This window comes from Acinonyx jubatus, chromosome B3, assembly GCF_027475565.1.
Source record: "Acinonyx jubatus isolate Ajub_Pintada_27869175 chromosome B3, VMU_Ajub_asm_v1.0, whole genome shotgun sequence".
Classification (NCBI taxonomy): domain Eukaryota; kingdom Metazoa; phylum Chordata; class Mammalia; order Carnivora; family Felidae; genus Acinonyx; species Acinonyx jubatus.
Window position 1 is genome coordinate 63,201,917 of NC_069386.1, and position 20,935 is coordinate 63,222,851.

Consider the following 20,935-nt stretch of genomic DNA (forward strand, 5'->3'; position numbering starts at 1 on the left):
TAAGTGCAAATGTGGCACAATTACATAACGACAAACAGTGCAGCCTGAAGAGCTGTCACAGAGTACCACCTACAGGACACAAATGGGAAAACAGCCCTACCTTTGCTCTATCAGACCAACCAAAGGACTGCACTGTCACATCTAATCGTTTCATCAACATCCGCCGGCGGCATTCATATTCACAGGAAAGAGCTTCATTGATTCTTTCTAGCTGTTCCTAAAGAATTCAGAAACAAAAATCATAAACTTTACACTCTGTATACACAGAAATTTGAAAACTGTGGTCAATACCTCCTGATTCGAAAGATATTGTACCTGGTAACCATTTTCTGATCCCATGAGACTTTATGGTAAATTTTTTGAATAATAAAGAGTATCTGAGAGAACATTTATGATATTCAGAAATACTAAACATATGAATTAAACTCTACAACTGGGAGACTTTACCTCATCTTCAATCAAGCGTTTTAAGTAAAACATCTACTTGCTAAGTGGTCTGGACCAATAAGGAAAGAAAATGCCAAAAATTTCCACCTTGTTGGCTTTTGAGCTACTTTCTTTTTCTAATCACAACTATGCTAACATACTGGGTGCTATCTATACTCTTGGACAATTAATAATCTGAAATGTCAGGACCTATTACTCTAGGATGTCAATCCATTTTAATTCTCTAAAGTAATAAAGGTATGCTACCCATTGTAAAATCTAGGTGTCCACTAATAAAATTAAGTCATATTCACTAATTGAATTACATAAAGCGAATAAAGCAAGGTATTTTACCGCCTGTTCCAGATTTAAATCAATTTTCAGCAGTGGTTTTCCCACATGATTTTTCTGGACTTTTGAGAGAATATCCTTCACCTAAAAGTAAATATAAAAGATTATGAAAAAGTATATCCCTAATTTAAAACAACATTATCCTTAAAATGCTGTTTTGAATGCTGAAGAATAAGTGAAATGTTCAAGTAAAATAAATGAAATATACCTTCACATACTAGGAAAGAATATCAGCACAGTGCAGAGTATCTTCTTTTCCAGAATAAGAAATAATGTATATAGACGACTAAAGAAGTAGCTACTGAAAGGTTTTACTATGAGAATCTGTGTGGCCTTATGTGAAGTAATTTGGGGAGCTTCTCCTTGAAATGGCACACTCTTATGCATGCTTCTGTATACATGCCAAGTGCAAGCATTCTGGTTTCATTGTTCAGCAAAACGCAAGAGAGCAAGTCCTCTAAATTATAGTCACCACATACACATTTCATGACTTTTGCAAAGCCACTAATTTGAATTACTTGCAACACTTTTGTTTTAGTAAAGAAGTTATTAGACATTTGTTTTTGCTCTAGCAATATCAGCCATTCCAATAACAGTAATTTATCCCGAACAAAACGACTGAGAAATGATAGCCTAAGTTGGGCTCACCCTAACTGAAGAAATTTTCATTATCTAAAAACAATTTCAAAACAGAATGATATATCTACAGTTTCTTAGTTATAAGGTACAATCAAGACGGTTCAGATTTTGAGGAATATCAAGCTTATTTAATGTTAAGGGCATTCTTTAAGAAAAAGTTAAAAACCGTGAACACAAAATTAACTTGGAAACTGCTGGTAATGATGGGGAGTGACTGTAAATGGACAGAAGGTTTCTTTGGAGGCTGATGGAAATGTTCTAAAATTAGATTTTGATGATGGTTGTACTCTCTAAATAAAATTCATTTAATTATCTATTTTAAGCGAGTGAAGTTTATGACATGTAAACTCTACATTGAGAAAGCTATTTTTTAAAAAATTAGCTTAGAAAGGCTTGTACAAATGAGAGGCCCCAAAGCTTAAGCTCTATTAGCTTCGTGGCAAATCTACTCTACAACAATACAATTCTTACTTATTATAAAGAATTAACTTATTTTCTTAAGATACTCAACTTCTGCAGATTTCCCAACTATTGCAAACACCTCCAATTTTGATTATTTCATATGTTACTAAAAGTCTGAGTTGTAACTCCTCACTCGAGAGGGATTCTGAATGTTTACCTATAACTTCTTACATGTAATCATGCTCAGTTCCATTCCCAGGATTTCAACATTGGACAACAGTTTCAGTAAGTTTGAGAGTTCAACTCAAATAGAGAGGAATTTAAGAGCACAGACTCTGGAGGTTGCCTGTATTTAAACTTCAGGTCTGCCACTACTACTTAGAAACTTGCTTGCCCAATTTATTCCATCTTTCAGCACCTCACTTTCCTCATATGGCTGTTGTAGATAATAGCAACTACCTCATTATATGTGACGTGAGAATTAAATGAATTATTATATGTAAACATTTACAACAGTAAATGTATATGTTTGCCATTAATATTACTATAATTACTTTAGAGTCACACTTGAACAGCTTCAAGTTAGAAAACACTAATTTTCTTTCCCAATGGTGACAAAGCATATTCAATAAGGAATGGAGAACAAAGTCCTTTTAGGAAAATATTTGGCCACAATGGCCACAGTAGCAAGTACCTTCAGATTAGCCTGCCAGCACTTGAACGTAGGCATTATGCATAGCCTACTTCAAGTAGAGAAACAACAGGTTCAGGGATATTTTTAATTGTAACTGAGACCCATAAAAAAGAAAAGCCTTTTGGGGATCAATATGTAGAAGCACAGGAAGATTAGAAAAAGCCTAGATATCTGTCTCAAGGTGAAATTATCCCAGACATTTTAGCCAACCCTAGATCATTCTTAATCCAGAGGAAAAGAGAAAAGCATTGAAGAGTAACTTGTTAACTCCATAACACTTTTGAGTGATTCAAAAAGAGTTATTCTTTGGTCTGCAGGTTCCACAAAAAGAAAAAATGTTTTTAAAATTGTGTTTTCATCTTAATGACACCAAAATTCTGTTATGTTCAATTAAGACAAATCTTTTTATCTTTTCAGTTCCTAAATTATCAATGCAGGAATATTTTATCCAAGAATTTAGTATAACACAGCATGTATAAAAATGGAGCTTTAACCTGTTCTTGAGAGTAAGAACGTTCTTTTCCTTTAAAATGAATCCTGTGTTATTCCCCTTGAGGAATCCTAGGAAATAGGCTGGAATTTGGACTGCAAGGGTAGCATTCTCTCTAATATGTGGCTCAACAGGGAAGAAGAGTAGTTTAATAATTGAAGAGAAAATTTCACAAAGTTTGAGGTACACAGCTTGTGGTTGTTTTTAACTACATCAGGACACTTATTCATTCATTTATTTTCTATACAACAAACATTTCCTAAACACCTATCCACCAGAAATTGTGATTGCTCACTGCCAAAGACAACTACATTACAATTCTATTAACAATATCCATTTTTTTAAAAATGTAGTTTGCCTTCAACTTTGGATTACTCTACTTCTTTCATTATAGTACATTCTAACGTTACTTGGGAAAGGGATCCTTTAACTTGCAAAGTGATTTCTACCACAGAATACTCTTGCAAAGCCTAAAGGCCCTCACTCATTAAGATCTGATTCCTGAATATTAGCTATTGGCAAATTAAGTCACATACGCATATGAACTCAGAATCCAAAATTTACTTTACAGGAAGATAAACTTCTCTTGAAATGGAATGCATCTTAAAGGAAATATTTTCATTTTCAGTACATTTACATGTTAGCATTTAGTTCCATTTTTGGGAAATGAAAAATAAATACGATACCTTTGATTCCACTTGGTTTAGCATAAGCGGAATGTCAGAAGTTGCTGACTTGGGTACACCAAGAGTATCACAGATAGCTTCAACTTCTTGATAAATTTCACTGTTTTTATCTAATTGAGAATTTTTACGTTTCTTATTCTGTAGTATCTGTAAAGCTTGAAGCTCTGTACTTAAAAACACTATAATAAAAAAAGGAAAAATGAATAATGTTAAAACATGCAAGAACTTCTTCAAAATCCCACTTTTAGGTATATATCCAAAGGAACTGAAATCAGGATCTCAAAGAGATTTGCACTGCCCTGTTCTCTGCAGTACTGTTCACAATAGCCAAGATATGGTAACAATTTAAGTGCCCTTCAACAGATGAATAAAGAAAATGTGGTATATACATACAATGGAATATTACTCAGCCTTAAAAAAAAAAAAAAAAAAAAAAGGAAATCCAGCCATTTGCGACCACACAGATGAAACTGAAGGACACTAGGCAAAGGGAAATAAGCCAAACACAGAAGGACAAATACTATGCAATATCACTTTTCTGAGCAATCTAACACAGTCAAATTCATAAAGCAGAGAGTAGAATGGTGGTGGCCAGGGGCTGGGGGAGGGGAAAAACTAGAAGTTATCAAATATAAATTTCTGAAAAACAGGTGATCTGTTTTAATGAAGCTTTCAAATCAGAAGGACTTGGCAGAGTCCTCACAAGCAAAGTCTGATAAATTTTGGTCAATTATACAAGATGATTTAGTCCCAGAGACCAACTTTATAGGAAAGTGACTAGTTAACAATAATACTGTATCATATACTTAAAAATTTGCTAAGGGGATGCCTGGGTGGCTTAGTCGGCTAAGCTTCTGACTTCAGCTCAAGTCATGATGTCACAGTTCTGGAGTTCGAGTCCTGCATCGGATCCTGCACTGACAGCTCAGAGCCTGAAGCCTGCTTCAGATTCTGTGTGTCTCTCTCTCTGCCCCTCCCCTGCTCATGCTCTGTCTCTCAAAAATAAACATTAAAAAAAAAAAATTTTTTTTTAATTTGCTAAGAGGGTAGACCATTATGTTAAGTATTCTTATCACAAAGACAAATTAAAGAGGGCAGGAGGAAACTTTTAAAAAATGGGATAGTACCTACTGCAGAATTTAAAGTCTAGTAGGAGAGACCTACCAGTAGTAAATCAACAATTTAAGAACGTATAAGTGTAAAAGTGAAAATATTTTCTCATATGAACAGAGTGCTCAACCCAGGGGAGAATGTTAGCTCTAACCACCTATAAGCTGACAGAGTGGTTTGAATAACCATTGGCCTTTAGAATAGACCACCACCCCCCCCCCCCCCCCCCCCGTTCACAAGTCCCTTCACTGCCATGTCATTTAATCCTTTCAATAGCCATATTTAAGCAAATTACTTAAAACTCTTACATGATTATAGTTTTGTTTTAAATTCTATAGTGTTTAAAATACTGAATTTTGTTTAAAGTCACGCGCACACAGGGGTACCTAGGTGGCTCAGTCAGTGAAGCATCTGACTTCAGCTCAGGTCATGATCTCACGGTATGTGGGTTTGAGCCCCGCATCAGGCTCTGAGCTGTCAGCACAGCTGACATCCAAGCCTGCTTAGGATTCTGTCTCCCTCTTTCTCTGCCCGTCCCCCACTCACGTTCTGGCTCTGTCTCTGTCTCTCAAAAATAAATGCTAAAAATTTTTTTAAATAAATAAAGTTATGCACACATACTACCTACACACCCCACAATACAGTAGTTTCAACTTCACCTGAGAAATATCTGAGAAACTGTTTAAAAGTAGTTTTACTGCACTTCACTACACTTCACAAATGATTGCGTTTTTACAAATTGAGGGTTTGTGGCAACACTGTGCTGAACAAGTCTATCAGTGCCATTGCCATTTTTCCAACACTGGTCACTTTGTATCCCTGCGTCACATTTTGGTTTTTTTTTTTAAGCTTATTATTTATTTGGGTGGGGGGTGAAGGGAAAGACAGAGGGATGGAGGGAGAAGGAGGGGGCATGGGCACAGGAGGGGCCAGAGAGGGAAGGAGAAAAAGAATCCCAAGCGGGCTTGGCACTGACAGCGCGGAGCTTACTCTCATGAACTGAACTGTGAGATCATGACCTGAGCCAAAATTAAGAGTTGGACACTTAACTGAGCTACCAAGGCGTCCGTCCCCGCTCATTTTGGTAATTTTTGAAGGAGATTAAAAAAAGTGCTACTCCAGTGAACACACGAATAAGAAGGTGCAACAGCCTGACTGCTGATATGGAGAAAATTTTAGTGGTGTGAATAGAAGATCAAATCCAGCTACAACATTCCTTAAGCCAATCTAATCCAGAGCAAGGCCCTAATGCCCTTCAATTCTATGAAGGCTAACAAAGGTGAAGAATCTGCAGAAAAGAAGTTTAAATTTGAAGCTAGCAGAGGTTGATTCATGAAGTTTAAGGAAAAAAGGTGTCTCCACAGCATGAAGTACAAGGTGAAGCAACAAGTGTGATATAGAAGTTGCAGGAAGCTACCCTGGATATCTATCCAGAAGACGTAGCTAAGACAATTAATGAAGGTGGCTACACTAAACAACAGATTTTCAGTGCAGATGAAACAGCCTTCTATTGAAAGATGCTATGTAGGATTTTTCATAGTTAGAGAGAAATCAATACCTGGCTTCAAAGGACAGGCTGATCCTCTTGTTAGGGGCTAATGCAGTTGGGGACTTGAAGCCAATGCTCATTTACCACTGTAACAATCATAGGACCCTTAAGAACTATGCTACACCTACTGTGCCCGTGCTGTATGAATAGAACAACAAAACCTGGGTGAAAGCACATCCATTTACAGCATGGTTTATTGACTATTTTAAGCCCACTGTTGAGACCTACTATTCAAAAGAAAAGATTTCCTTCAAAATACGACTGCTCATGGACAATGCACCCAAGGGCTCTCGTAGAAATGTACAATGAGATTAATGCTGTTTTCATGTCTGCTGACACAATATCCATTCTGCAGCCCACAGATCAAGGAGTAATTGTGACTTTTAAGTCTTACTATTTATGAAATATAATCTTTAAGGCTACAGCTGCCATAGTGATTCCTCTGATGATCCAGGCAAAGTAAATTGAAAACCTTCTGGAAAGGATTCGTTACTCTAGATGTCATTAAGAACAGTTATGATTCAAGGAAAGAGATCAAAATACCAACATTAACGGGAGTCTGGAAAAAGGTGACTCTGAACCTTATGGATGGCTTTGAAGGCTGAAGACTGCAGATGTCGTGGGAACAGCAAGGGAACTAGAAGCAGAACTGAAGATGTGACTGAACTGCTACAATCTCATGACAAACCGCAACAGATGACGAGATGGATAAGAAAATGATAACTTGAGATGGAATCTTCCCATGGTGAAATACTGTGAAGATTGTTGAAATGACAACAAGAGATTTAGAATATTCCATAAATTTAGTTGATAAAGCAGCAGGGTTTGAGAAGATGGACTCCAATTTTGAAAGAAGTTCTACTGTGGGTAAAATGCTATCAAACAGCATCGCATTTTATAGAGAAAATGTTTGTAAAAGAGTCCACTCATGCAGCACACTTCGCTGTTGCCTTGTTTTAAGCAATTGCCACAGCCACCCCAACCCTGAGCAACCACCAACATGATCGATCAGAGGCCATTGGCAGATAGAGTCAAGACCCTCTAGCAGCAAAAGATTACAACTTACTGAAAGTTGAATGATGGCTGGCATTTTTTTGGAATAAAGTATTTTTTAATTAGTGTTCATTGGGTTTTTTTCAGACATAATGCTACTGCACACTTAAAAAAACTGCAGTATACTGTAAATGTAACTTTTATATTTACTGGGGTAACCCAATATATATTACTGGGAAACCAAAAAATTAATTTGATTCGCTTTACTGTGATATTCACTTTACTGCAGTGGTCTGGAAATGAACACACAACATCTCCCACCCTCAAAGATTCTGAACCAGCAGATTCTGAACCAGTAGGAGTTAAGTATGCGTATGATGTTAGACCCAAGGTGATTCTCATGGGCAGGCAGGATTGAGAGCCACTGATTTAAAGACTTTTCCCTGCAATCTACACATGATAGTCTAAGGAGCTCACAAAAAGTTAAGACAGTATGTATCAAACTGTACTTATGAAGACTATGCCAAGGTCCCTCTGATTTCAAAACTTCATTCAAACAGATCACCAGTTCTTCAAAAATGTGTACTCTGGACAGAATCTAAGCTGGTCTGCCTTTGTTCTCTGGGAACGTGCTCTATGTAATACTACAAACAAGAGTTCAGTCTAGTATTTAAAAGGCTAATCCATGCAGATGGTAAACAATACAGTGAAAAGTCTTCTTCCCACCACAGATCTTCAGATTCCCCTTCTCCAAAGGCAATCAACATTAATGTCTGGGATATCATTTTAGGCATATGTGTATGTACATTGAGAATGCATATCTACCATCTACATGCTTTTGTTTCTTCTATATAAACGAGTGTACTGCACATATCCGTATATATTTTTAAAACTTACCAATACATCTCAGAAATCATTCCATATAATCACATTTGATCTATTTTCAATCTAATGGCTATATAGTGGCACCACTGCAAAGATATACCATTTCTATTTAACTACTATGAATAATGCCATAATGAACACCTTCTTCATATATCTGCATACACTTAGGGAGATAAATATGTATTCCTAGTTACGGGATTTCTGAGTTAAAAGGTAGGTGAATTTTAATTGTGATATTGAGAATTTGCCCTCAAATAATTAAGTGAAATAAAATATATAAAATAAAATAAAAAACTGTTCTAACAGTTATTCTCTCACATTGTAATGCCTAACAGTATATGAGGATGCATATTCCCCCAAATTTGTTTCATCACATTTTTTTTACTTTTTGTTATTTACTTGTCTGTTAAGTGAAAAATGGTATCCTGTCATTTTATTTTTGTAACTCTTTGAGTGATACATCTTTTCATGATTAGAAGCAATTTTTTAAAAACTTTTTTCTGTGGAGTGCCAGTTCATTTATTTCGTACTTTACGCATTTTTCCACTGAGCTTTTATCTTTTTCTTCTGGATTTATGAAAGCTCTTCACATACTAAGGACTTTGGCCCTTTATGTTTTATACATGTTGCAAACACTGCAAGAAAAGTATGAAGAGACTTACTGCATCATTACGTTTTAAACACAGAGTCAAGACAAAGACAGAAGAGATGGTGGTAAGACTGTGAACTGGTGTAACAACTCTGGAACAAAATATGGTAATATATACCTAGAGTTTATTTTTAAATGTTTATAATCTTTAAGTAAAAGTAGCCAAAAACATGAACAATGAATTAAAAATAGAAAAGAATCTAAACACCCATTGTACAAAAATGTTATGTCCATAGCATAGAATGCTCTGTAGCCATTTATTCTTTCCAAAAAAATATTAAGTGATGGGGAAATGCTCACAATACATTAAATGAGAAGGAGGAAGACAAGGAGCTGCATCTACAATAGGCTCTTAATCTTACTTACATGTGTGTGTACAAAGGAAAAAGAGAAGGAAAAGAAAATAACACCAAAAACAATTGATGATTCTGAGGAGTGAGATTATCAATGATTTTCTTCTTAACAATTCTCTATACTTTGTAAGAATTCTATGATGAACATGTAATTTTAAACATATAACATAAAATTTACCATGCCATTTATAAACATACAACAGCATTAAGTATATTTGCACTGGTAGGCAACCATCACCCAACTCAAAAACATTTTTATCTTCCCTAACTGATACTGTACCTGTTTAACACTAATTCTGTTTTGCCCCATCTTCCAGGCATACATTTTCATCATCAGAAAAAATTATACCAATTTCTCTTTTACCTCCTTATTTTTACTTGTACCAGAAACCTGTGTTGCTATTATTGTTCAGATTTTCAGCAGATAAGGCAAAAAGGGAAACACAATAGAGCACACAGTTCTCACTGACAGAGCGCCCATGTTCCTCTGGGCCAAGGCTTCTCAGCTCCCTTTTTGTCCCCAAGGGTTACTGTGCTCTCCCATCACTAACAATGGTTCCTTAAATCAGTGACTCCTACTGAATGGGAGGAAGATGGGGAAACAGTATAAGAAAAGGGTGTTGGGAGGCGGGGGGAGGGGGGGAACGACATAATTTTTATCCCCTGCAACCCATACAAGGCAATTCAAATGTCAACACTTCTATCACCACCACTTAACACTTACGATTTCTGCGCCAATTAAACAAACACTACAGCCTATGAGGAATATATCACATGGAGTTTTTTATAAATGGTACAACCTGAAATAACAGAAATCTTCAATAACAGATGCTAGAAAAATTCTTTCAAATGACCACTGTCTGTAGAACTTTGAAAACAGCATGAAATTAACTGAATTTTAAAAATGTTTAAAGGACCCCAATACAAATAAATGGATTAGTTGTGGTAATTGTTTGGATATAGGGTAATCTATATTCCAAACTCACCCCTGACAAAAACAGGTCACACTCACTAGAATTCAAATGGCCAGAGGGCACAATCGTTTTAAAAACTGATATAACCCTAGTGCCTAGAGCAGTTTCCAGTTTAATAATAGATCAGTAAATATTTTTGAACCAACTCTCATTCAATGCCTAGCACTAAAAACAAGATCTAATAATGCACTTAACTGCCTAGTTTCAGAGTTTTAAGAATAAACAGGGCTCTAAATGACCAACCTATTCATGTAGGTATAAATGCTAAGTGATGAATTACATGAAGAAAAAACTACTAAAACAGTATGTAAATCACAAACACAGCATTCTACAATGGCCAAATAAATCTTAAGTGTTAGAAATCTCAGCACATTAGAATTTATACATTTATGTAAGTATTGCTAAGTCAGCTTCATATTTTAAGTCAAATATTAAAATCTTTTTAACATACAAAATGTCCAAAACTTCATTAATCAAATTTCTAAATCTTGAACGTAACAAAAACCACATCAAACACATGAGTTTAAATGTTCAAAGAAAGATAACTTACATAGAAGCTTCAAACAGTCATCCTTCTTTTTTAAACGGTCCTTAATATCTCCTGATATGAGTACAGAATACGGACATGCCATTTCTTTTAAAAACCCACTTATCTCAAGCTGGAAGCTTTCTAGATCATCTCTCCCTTTAAAAAAGAAAAACCATAAAACACTTACCGAACATTTTACCATATAATCTGAAACTATAAAATCTACCGCTAGTTGATTTCAATTTTATACTTAATTAAAAATTTTCAATTTGACGTAAAATCCTTACATGTGTGACACCCCCATGCCTAGGTATAGATAATCAATTTCTACATAAAAAAGGAACACTTAAATTTAAGAACTTAAGTATCTAATCATGACATAAGTATTTTTATATTTCAATCCCTGTTTTCCAATGGACTTTCCACCAAAGCAGATAAACTGCAACTATTTTACGTCAGTAAATGAAATACTGAAAGTGTTACTGTGACTATAATAACTGGCTTCACAGCAAATGATGCATTTCTATTGTATTTCTATGGATTCAGATAAAAAATGCAATCATTTGAGCTTCACTGCTTATCTTTCTTTCATAATCTAATGATGTATGAATTTGTGCCACATGTTTTCAATTCAGCTAATTTTACTTTGCTTCAAGGGAATTCTACTGGATTTGTCAAGAAAGGAAAACAATTTAAAAGGACAGCTCCAGAAGAGAAGGTTACTTTGTACCCTATCAACTGCTCAATAATTTTTTATTTTTCATCTTAATTTGCTATCTGAAATTCCACCAAAGAGCCACAAGGACTCCAGTTACCAAGACAGTAACAAACAAACATTTCTGATCTAGCACAGGAGTTTTTTAGAGAAGTATTTCTACGTGAATCCATGTCCTGAATTACAGGCAGGGTAATTCAATTTAAATTAGGAATTACATGTACCTTAACAACAAAAACAAAACCTAAATTCAAAGTAAGCAATATTCAAAAATTTAACCTTTTAAATAATCAGATTCAGACTCTACTTTCTCTGAAGAATGATACTAAGGTTAAGATCGTAAACAGTTGTTGTTTATAATCTTATATAAATTTAAGAACCAATTTTGAATTACTATAAAATTTAACCCAAAGGTATTCAGTTTCACATACTGCAGTTCTTCATAATGTTACTGATTTTTCTTTGCAGGCACATTGCAGGTAAAACTATAAATCATAAGCCATCATTTCATTTTACTACCACAGAAAAACAAAATACAATGGCAATACCAGCTGAAGTGATACTTTCTTCCAAGTTGCACAATGATTTTATCTGAGAGCCTAACCAAACACAGAGCTCTGAAAATTCAGGCGAAGACAGTCCACCCTCTGCTGCCTTGGAAAGGGCTTGCTCTTCTAACAGTGGTCCCTTGTACCTAGAAAGAAAGACGTAAAAGGTGTAAAAAAAAAAAAAAAACCAAACTGGTAGCACTCTATATATCAAGGCCTGGGGCCTATTTTTATAAATAAAGTTTTACTGGAACATAGCCAATAAATGTATCCATTTACAAACTATCTCTGGCTGCTTTCATGTTGCAACTGCAGAGTTGATAGTATGGTCAGCAAAGCCTAAAATTACTATTAGGTCTGTTATAGACATGGTTTGCCAATTTCTGCCCTATTTAATTGGCATTTGGCTTTTTGTCAACATTTTATCATGTTTTAGTAACATTATTAACCAATTTTAAGATAAATATTACAACTAACACAAAGTCAAATAGAGCAGTCTAATAACCATATACTAGTTACAAAATAAGCAAAAAAAATTTTAGCAAAAAAAGAACAGACACAAATTTTATTTTATTTTTTGAGAGAGACCAAGTGAGCGAGGGGCAGAAACACAGAATCCCACAAAGCTCAGAGAGATGGAGACAGGGAGAGGGAGGGGGGAGGGGGAGGGAGAGAAGCGGGGCTCATCCAAGGCAGAACTCGAACTCACTAACCTGGACACCATGACCTGAGCAGAAGTCAGAAATTTAACTGACTGAGTCACCCAGCCACCCAGATGCAAATTTTAAATTAAAAAATTAAAACTGAAAAGGACCTGCGTATGAGATCATTTTAACCTAAACCATTTATTTTATAATTTTGTACTTTTAAACACTGCTACAAAATGTATTTGAATAAACCTAAAATTTTCTAATTTTATATATTAACTTCACTGAATTATATACCAGTTTTCTACTTTTATTGTTCTTCCTGCAACTATTTTTTTTCCATTATAAACTTTTAGATTTTAACATATTTAAATTTAAACCACTGCCACTTATGTATGTATGTATGTATGTATGTATGCATGCATGCATGCATGTATGGATACTTAAATTGTCCTACCTCTGCTTAGTGGGAGCCCATTCATATTGGCCACGGAATCCTTTTATTCCCTGTATTCTCTGAATTCTTTCCTTGCTTTCTATGACAAGATGTTCCTGCCCTATACCTGTAATTGGCCATTTCTCCAAAAAGCCCTGATTCTTTTTAATCATACTTAAGAGTACACAATCTGATACTAAAGGTAAGTCATTGTATATGTATCTTTTTAAGAGAAATTACATCAGGAGTTCACATTGCTATTTCTAATTCAAATTTAGAATTGTAGGATATTTACTTACTCTGTTTTACATTTCTATTATCTCTCAGAATGAAATTCTGGTTTGTAATGACATTTACAGAATCCTACTACACATAAAAATAGATTTACAGATAGCTTCAGAATGGGAAAATCAAACAACTAACAATAAAATTACTGAAAACAATTTTTTTTATCTTTAGAATATATTCTATTAAGGGGCACCTGAGTGGCTCAGTCAGTTAAGCGTCCAACTCTTGGTTCTGGCTCAGGTTGTGATCTCAGTGAGTTCAAGCCCCACATCAGGCTCAGTGCTGCTGGTACAGAGTCTGCTTGGGATTCTCTCTCTCCCCCTTTCACACTCGCGCATGCTCTCTTCTCTGTCCACCTCAAAATAAATAAATAAACTAAGGGCACTTGGGTGGCTCAGTCAGTTAAGTGGCTGGCTTTGGCTCAGGTCATGATCTCATGGTTCATGAGTTGCAGCCCCCATCAGGCTCTCTGCTGTCAGCACAGAGCCAGCTTCGGATTCTCTCTCTCTCTGCTCCTTCCCTGCTCACTCTCTCAAAAATAATAAATAAAAAAAATTAAAAATAAATAAATAAGCTGAAACAAAAAAGAATATATTCCAGTAAGGATGTAGGAAAAAACAATCCCTTTCCATGGGATGAAACCACCTACTCCATATACTGGTAAACATTTGTTTCATTTTGCTTTCAATTTTCAGCAATTTTTCTTGCTTTGATTTCATTTTATTTACTTTTGCTTTATAATTATGTAAAACATGTACATTATTTCAAAGTCTAATTTAGAAAACCAGGAATATTCAACAAACTTAGCTTGCAATCTTAATCTTGTTCCCTCTACTCTGTTCCTTCCTTCCCGTGCATGTTTATTAGGGGTGGTCATTCCATAATGTTTTAAAATATAAACGTATATATACTTTTTTAGGTAAAGGCAGTCTACTACACACTGTCCTATTCCTTGCTTTAAACACATACACACTCATACACATACATTTACATATATAGCAGACCCAAAAACAAGGAGCTAGGGGTGCCAATCCTAACCCTGCATATAACTTTGGACTCCTGAAAAACATAACTACTAATAGCCTACTGCTAACTGGAAGCTTTACTAATAATATAAAAAGCCAACTAACACGTACTTGGTATGTTATTATGTATCACATACATATTCTTACAATAAAGCAAGCTAAAAAAAAAATCATAGGAGTTTTACAGTATTATACATATATTTTTTTGAAAAAAGTCCATGTACACGTGGACCCATACAGTTCAAATCCATGTTGTTAAAGGGTCAACTGTACTGGAGATCAGCAGAGACACTGCCCAATTATTTTACAGTTATATAGTGCTCCACTGTCAGGAGTACTAGGCCCCCAGTTAAGGACATTTGGGTTATTTGTAGTATTGTGCTATCAGAAAAAATTTGGGATGCATCTGGGTGGCTCAGTCAATTGAGCATCTGACTTCAGCTCAGGTCACGATTTCACAGTTCATGAGTTCAAGCCTCACATAGGGCTCGCTGCTGTTAATGCGCAGAGCCCACTTGGAATCCTGTGTCCTGCTCTGTCTGCCTCTCCCCCACTTGCACTGGCTCTCTAGCTCTCTCTCAAAAATGAACATTAAAAAAAAAGAGAGAGAGAAGAAACATTTAGCAAATTTTTGTCAGTTTTTACCTGCGATAGATTTCTAGAGGTCAGACTGTTGGGTCAATGGGTAAATGGATATCTAACTTTGCTAGATATTATTAAATATTCCTCTACAAGGGCTGTACCATCAAGGTGTAAGAGTACCCATTCCCACACAACTCACCAAAGTTGTCAAACATTCAGATTTTTGACCATCTGGTATCTCAATATAGTTTTAATTTACATTTCTCTTAAAAGCAAGGCTGTACATCTTTTCATATGTTTAAAGGCCATTTGCGCATCTTTTTCTCTGAATTCTCTGGTCAGAGCTCATGAAGGTATTTTCAAATCCCCATTTTGCAGGTAAGAAATTAAGGCTTTGGACACCTGGGTAGCTCAGTCCGTTGGGCATCTCACTCTTGATTTCGGCTCAGGTCAAGATCTCAGGGTCATGGGATCAAGCCCTGCATCAGGTTCCACAATGGGCAGAGTCTGCTCAAGACTCTCTCTCTTCTCTCTGCCCCTCCCCACCCCAAATAAAAATTAAAAAATTAAGGCCTAATGAGGTTAAGGTACCTGCCTTAAGTAGCAGGCTAGGCACAGTAATAGGCAAACATAGATAGATATACGGTACAGATATTGATAATTATATTTATTCATAAATCATTTAGCCTTTACAGTAATGCTTTGGAGTCAGCATTATCTCAATTCTATAGGATCAGAAGTAACTAGGTGATGACTCTAGGATTTAAATCCAGATTTGAACCCACACACTCCACATGAAGTCACACTTCTGTCTATACTAATAAGGAAACTAAGCAAATAACCTGGCCAGGTGATGCAGCCAAGTAAAGGCAGAGCTAGGACTAGACCACTGCCCCTGTTCCTATAGGCAAGACTGGTTCCTCCATATGTTACCTTTCCTCCAGATCTTACAGTGCCTCTTAGTGAGATTGAATAGTAAACATCTTCTTTCCCCCTACTTGCTTGCAATTCTGCAGTAAAGAAATAATCATAAACTCTTAAATAAATTTAATTAATTCATATCATTGGTGATAAATTATTTTTAACTGATATGCCACTTATAAAATTCAGTTAAAACTTTTTAAATCATCAAAAATAATTTAGAAGAGAAAAAAACCATAAATCTCAATGCCTCAGCTCATCACATGAGGTAAAAAATAAAAACAAGAAAACGTGCATTTAACCAAACTGACTAATAATAATCACAGTTTTAGTAGTAATACCACAAACTGCTCTTATGGTAGGCCAGTGCTGTGTGCTTTATGTATTTAATTTAATTACCTCATTTAATTGCCACAATATCCTATACGATAGGGATTATTATATGCTCTTAGTTTGTTCTATGTATTTTTATGTAATTAAGAAAGTGCTATTATTCCAAACACTGGGGACACCTCCCCTAAGCCTAGACTTCCCCACAGTTGCTGGTCTGGCCCTGCTTCAATCTGGGTGATCCAAATCTTCAAGTCCATTAAGGCCATTGGCAAACCTCCACAAATACACAGCCACTGCCTAATTTACTTTCTCTTTTCCATCAGCCAACATATACAGTATGAGAACCTTTCCTTCCCCCTATCATTTACACACCCTACTGGCTTGCCTCTAATCCAGCTCTCCACTTCCTGCATCCCAGACTCTTACACTAAGTTTCATCCATGAACAACAACTCTCCTACACTGTCCCTCTCTTCTCAGAAAGATTATCCCTGCCACCTCTAGCTTTGGTGATTTTACTCTCAAGTTCTTCAGGAGCAGATGGTAAGGTTTCTGTCCTTTTTGCTTCCCCAAACAGCATCCATATCACTGCTTCCCCATCATCTTATAAATATTCCTGGTCTCTCTAGGTTCAGGCCAGTCAGATTTGCCACCCTCTTTCTCTTGTGGTTTTCACCTATTAATTGTTTGGACACTCTCCAAAATTCCCTGCTCTCAGTTTTCCTCTCCATCCCTATTTCTGCCATTGATCTGTATGTATACCCTATATGATAACCTCAGCTCTAATTCCTGAACTTTGTCTTTTCCGACCTTTGCCACTTCATGTCAGTGAGCCACCCCTTAGACCTTACCATCACTGGGAACTACTCCACCTGCAAAATCATTAATTCAACTACAACCTACTACCTATCCTTGGGCTTGCCCTTTTGACCACTCACTGACAACTATTCTTGGATCTCATCTCTACCTCCATTCCATTGGTCCCTCCATAATCTCTGTATTGACTAGCTCTCTGCTGTCTTCATTTTCTTCCCTGTCCAATTTAGATTCCAAGGTGCATCCTTTCATTTTGGTTCAATAAATACTTACTGAAGAAATGAGTCATTGATACCATCATGTTCTTCAGTTCCAATATCCAAGCAACCACTAAGTTCTGCAGTGCACTTCTTTCCATATCCACTTCCACAAAGCACCCATCACTTCTTGTCTTGACTATTAACTAAATTCTCCCATCCATTCTCCACCTTACTGAGGTAACTCTTGAAACTGGACATCTGTTCTCTCCCCTTTTTATTTAAAATCCTTCAATCATGCCCCACTGCTGTTACGACAAAGAACAAAATCCAGAACACAGCCTAAAAAGTGTTGCATGCCTTGGTCCTCATCTAACTCTTCAATCCAATTTTCCACTATCTTGGCCCTTGCTCTCTGCCCTCCAAACAATACAGCAAGCTTCTTTCCACTTCAGGGTCTTCCATTATTTTGTTCTCGCTTTAAGGACACCCTTGTTCTCCTTTCCCATCCAACTTCACCTAGCTTACTCCTGTCCTGCTCCTATCCTGCCCTTACATAGGTCCTCCTGTCATGTTATGCCACCCTTTTTTTCCTTTAAAGCATTTAATACAGTTTATCATGTTTGTGTGATCACGTCTGTTTCTCCACTGGACTGTCCACCCGGACAGGGCTCAATTCTATTTTGCTCACCACCGACTTCTCAGAACAAGGTGCAACACAGAGTTGTGATCAGTAAATATTTGAAATAAACCCCCTTCCATAATGGTGATTCTCAAATAAGCTGTGAAGCTTTTTCAAAATATGCATGCCTGTATGCACCCTGGAAGATCATGATCCAGTCAGTCTGGTACATAACAGCCTGGAACATTTTATTTCACAAGCTCCATACATGATTCTGATGTACAACCAGGGCTGAGATCTACTCTACAAAATCAGACTGTCAAAACTAAAAAAGAACTCTGAAATCATGAGCTTGAACTCATGAGGAAACAGTTATTCCTACCCACTTTTCAGTATATCACCGAACTGTTCTTTCACATAGATTTTCCCTTTTAATTCCTCCCTTTAATTTCTAATTTTACTTGATAAAGTACCTTCACTGATACCCTCAGTGTTTTAAACACAACAGAAAATGCATTATTCACAATCTACACGGATATTTTAAAACCTAGTGCTCAATTACAACACACATTTTAAGTAAAAACTGCTTTCTGTATTTCATTATCATTGTAAGAAAACTCAAACTTCAAAATCATGTCCTCACATATTCCAGGAAAAATCAGTTCTAACATACGTAAACTTTTATTTTCCATATTGAATAATCTGAAACTAGTTTTCCTTGATGAAAGTCAAGGTTATAGCAAACTTAATTTTTCAAAACACCTATAATAGGCACAATTAAAGGAATGAAGGAAGAGAAAAAAAGCACTGACTTTCTCTTTTTCATAAACTATTCACATAATCATACTATTTTTATCTGGAGTACTCAGGATCTCAAACTATTTGGGGCCTACACACTTCTAGTAAGTATTTTAACTTCTTGTTTTGGCTACTTCTGTAACCAAATTAAGTGAAAATTTCCAAGAGATTTCACAGAGTAAAAATACCCCTTAAATAATCTGACTCAGTTCTTTCATTTGACAAACATTTATTCCGATCTACGAAGTGCAAGGCTCTGTGACATTGCCAAGTAGGTATTACTGGGGTCCAAATGAAGCAACTGACAGAAGAGCAAGTGCAGTTTTAGAAAAAAATAATAATAATAAAGTCGGTGGAGGTTTCAAGCTTCACAATAGAACTGCAAAGACACAGCCTATCCCCTTCAAGAAACTCCAGCACGTGGCAGGGCAAACAACTGCGCAGATGGTTCCAATCTCTCAATTTAAGTAAGGAGTATTTTTTGACTCCCAACTATCTGGCCCTATCTCTATCTCTGTGCATTCTCTTTCTTGAACTTTTTTTCATTTACCCATTCATCGAACCGTAATTTATTGTACAGGCCGCCACTGTAGGACGTTGATGGGAACAAGACAGGTAAGGCGCCTGACTTCCTGGAGCGGGAGGAGGTGGGGGCACTGCGAGGGAGGATAAATACACGGGGCAAGGTAGTTTGGGATACGGACAACAGCTGGGAGTAAAAACAGGATGAGGCTGAGGGAGACTTTGCACCTCATGATCCCCGTGCTTCAAAGCATTAACATCATTCTAGGAGTTCTCATGGCACTTAGTATCCTGAATTGTAAATTCCAGTAGACTCTTTGTAGCCCCAACTATGTGAGCTACTAGTAATCTGAAAACGGTCTTTTTCCTCTGCCTTAGCACATAAACATGCGTTAATTAATACGTATTAACACTACGGCCGTATGTTAAACGAACGGATGAAACGGTAGAATGAATGGACCCACACCAACTTAAAGACACTTTCTCCGGTCAAGGAAGCAGGAGATTCGCTCCCGAACCCTCATTAAGCCACAGGTTGTACATCGTAGGGACAACAGTCCCCAGCCGCAGCTGGGGTTCCAGCACCCATCGCTCCGGGGCGCGACCACTACGTCAACAAAAATACCAGCCGCGGCGCAGGGACACGCTCCTCGGCGAGGCTGCCGCTAACCTGGCTGCTCCGCGCCAACGCCGCGGGGCCCGGCTGCGGAGTTTCGGGGCCAAGAGTTTGGAAGAGGGGGCCACGCGCCCCAGCTCGCCGGCCCCGCTCCACCCCTCAAACGGATTTCTCTCCCGCCTCCCTCTTAACTCCGTCGGCGCCGGCGGGAGCACGGCTGGGAAGGCCTCCACCCAGCTGCCCGCGCCCAGCAGAGGCCCACGGGGAGGAGACCCCAGCGGCCAAACGGAGGGAGAGCTTTACGTTTTCAGGGGAGGGCGTCCCTGGGAATACTCACCCCAGCGCCTCCAAGGTGTCCAACACGTCCCCTTCCATCGTAGGTTCGGGACCCGACTCCGGCCCTCTCATGGTCCTTTGGCCCAACGCTGTTCGGCGCTCTAAGAAGCCCGCCGGAAACCTGCGTCACGGCGCCAAAGTTCCGGGTGGAGTCTCCGCCAGGACTGCTTAGGAGCGCCGCTGAGTGGGGGCGTAACCGTTCCGGCCGGAGGCAATCGGAGCTCTGTGCCTGAAACCGCTTTACGTAACAGTGCGAAGTTTTTTTAATTACGGTAAATTATAGTAATAAAAAGATTTCTTTGTGCTGGCTCTTTTCTGTGTTGACATCAATCTTAGGAAACATCGTGATTCTACCCAAGTTGTTCTCAACCTATCAGACTCCAGACCTTTTAGTAACAAAAGTCCTGAAATGAAATCATTATCTGGAGTAAAACTGGTATATAATATTACGTATCAACACCTATATTTAAATCAGTATGCACGGCAATGCTCCGACTTTGAAGAAGAAATAAAGGGAAAGTAATGTATGACAATATTGGTACACTGTGAAAGGTAGGTCAACGAAGTAATAGGGTGCTTGTTTCTATCTGTAGAAACCTCTTAAACACACATACGGAGCATGTGTTGTGTAAGAAACAAAAATACCAAAGGCAAAGTAGGGTAGATGATGTGATCTTCTAAAATTGTGACTAACTCTCCATAAAGTCCCAAAAAAACAAAACACTATTCCTTCTATGTACTATTCATGGAGAGTTCGGTCTCTATGTAAACCACGCAAAAAACATTTTAGGGTTCATATGTAAA

The 20,935-nt window shown here is 37.3% G+C and overlaps 1 protein-coding gene across 1 annotated transcript in view; it reads right to left on the bottom strand.

The window, feature by feature from the left end:
- Positions 1-20,286, bottom strand: part of FAM98B (family with sequence similarity 98 member B) — a 37,222-nt gene extending 16,936 nt beyond the window's left edge. The window contains exons 1-6 of the mRNA XM_027066910.2: positions 20,133-20,286; positions 11,994-12,139; positions 10,752-10,886; positions 3,689-3,867; positions 781-861; positions 101-217 (exon numbers count right to left, since the gene is read on the bottom strand). Of these exons, the coding sequence (XP_026922711.2) occupies positions 101-217; positions 781-861; positions 3,689-3,867; positions 10,752-10,886; positions 11,994-12,139; positions 20,133-20,203 (729 nt within the window). The 5' untranslated portion in view covers positions 20,204-20,286. The remainder of the gene's footprint in view (positions 1-100; positions 218-780; positions 862-3,688; positions 3,868-10,751; positions 10,887-11,993; positions 12,140-20,132) is intronic.
- Positions 20,287-20,935: the final 649 nt, after the last annotated feature.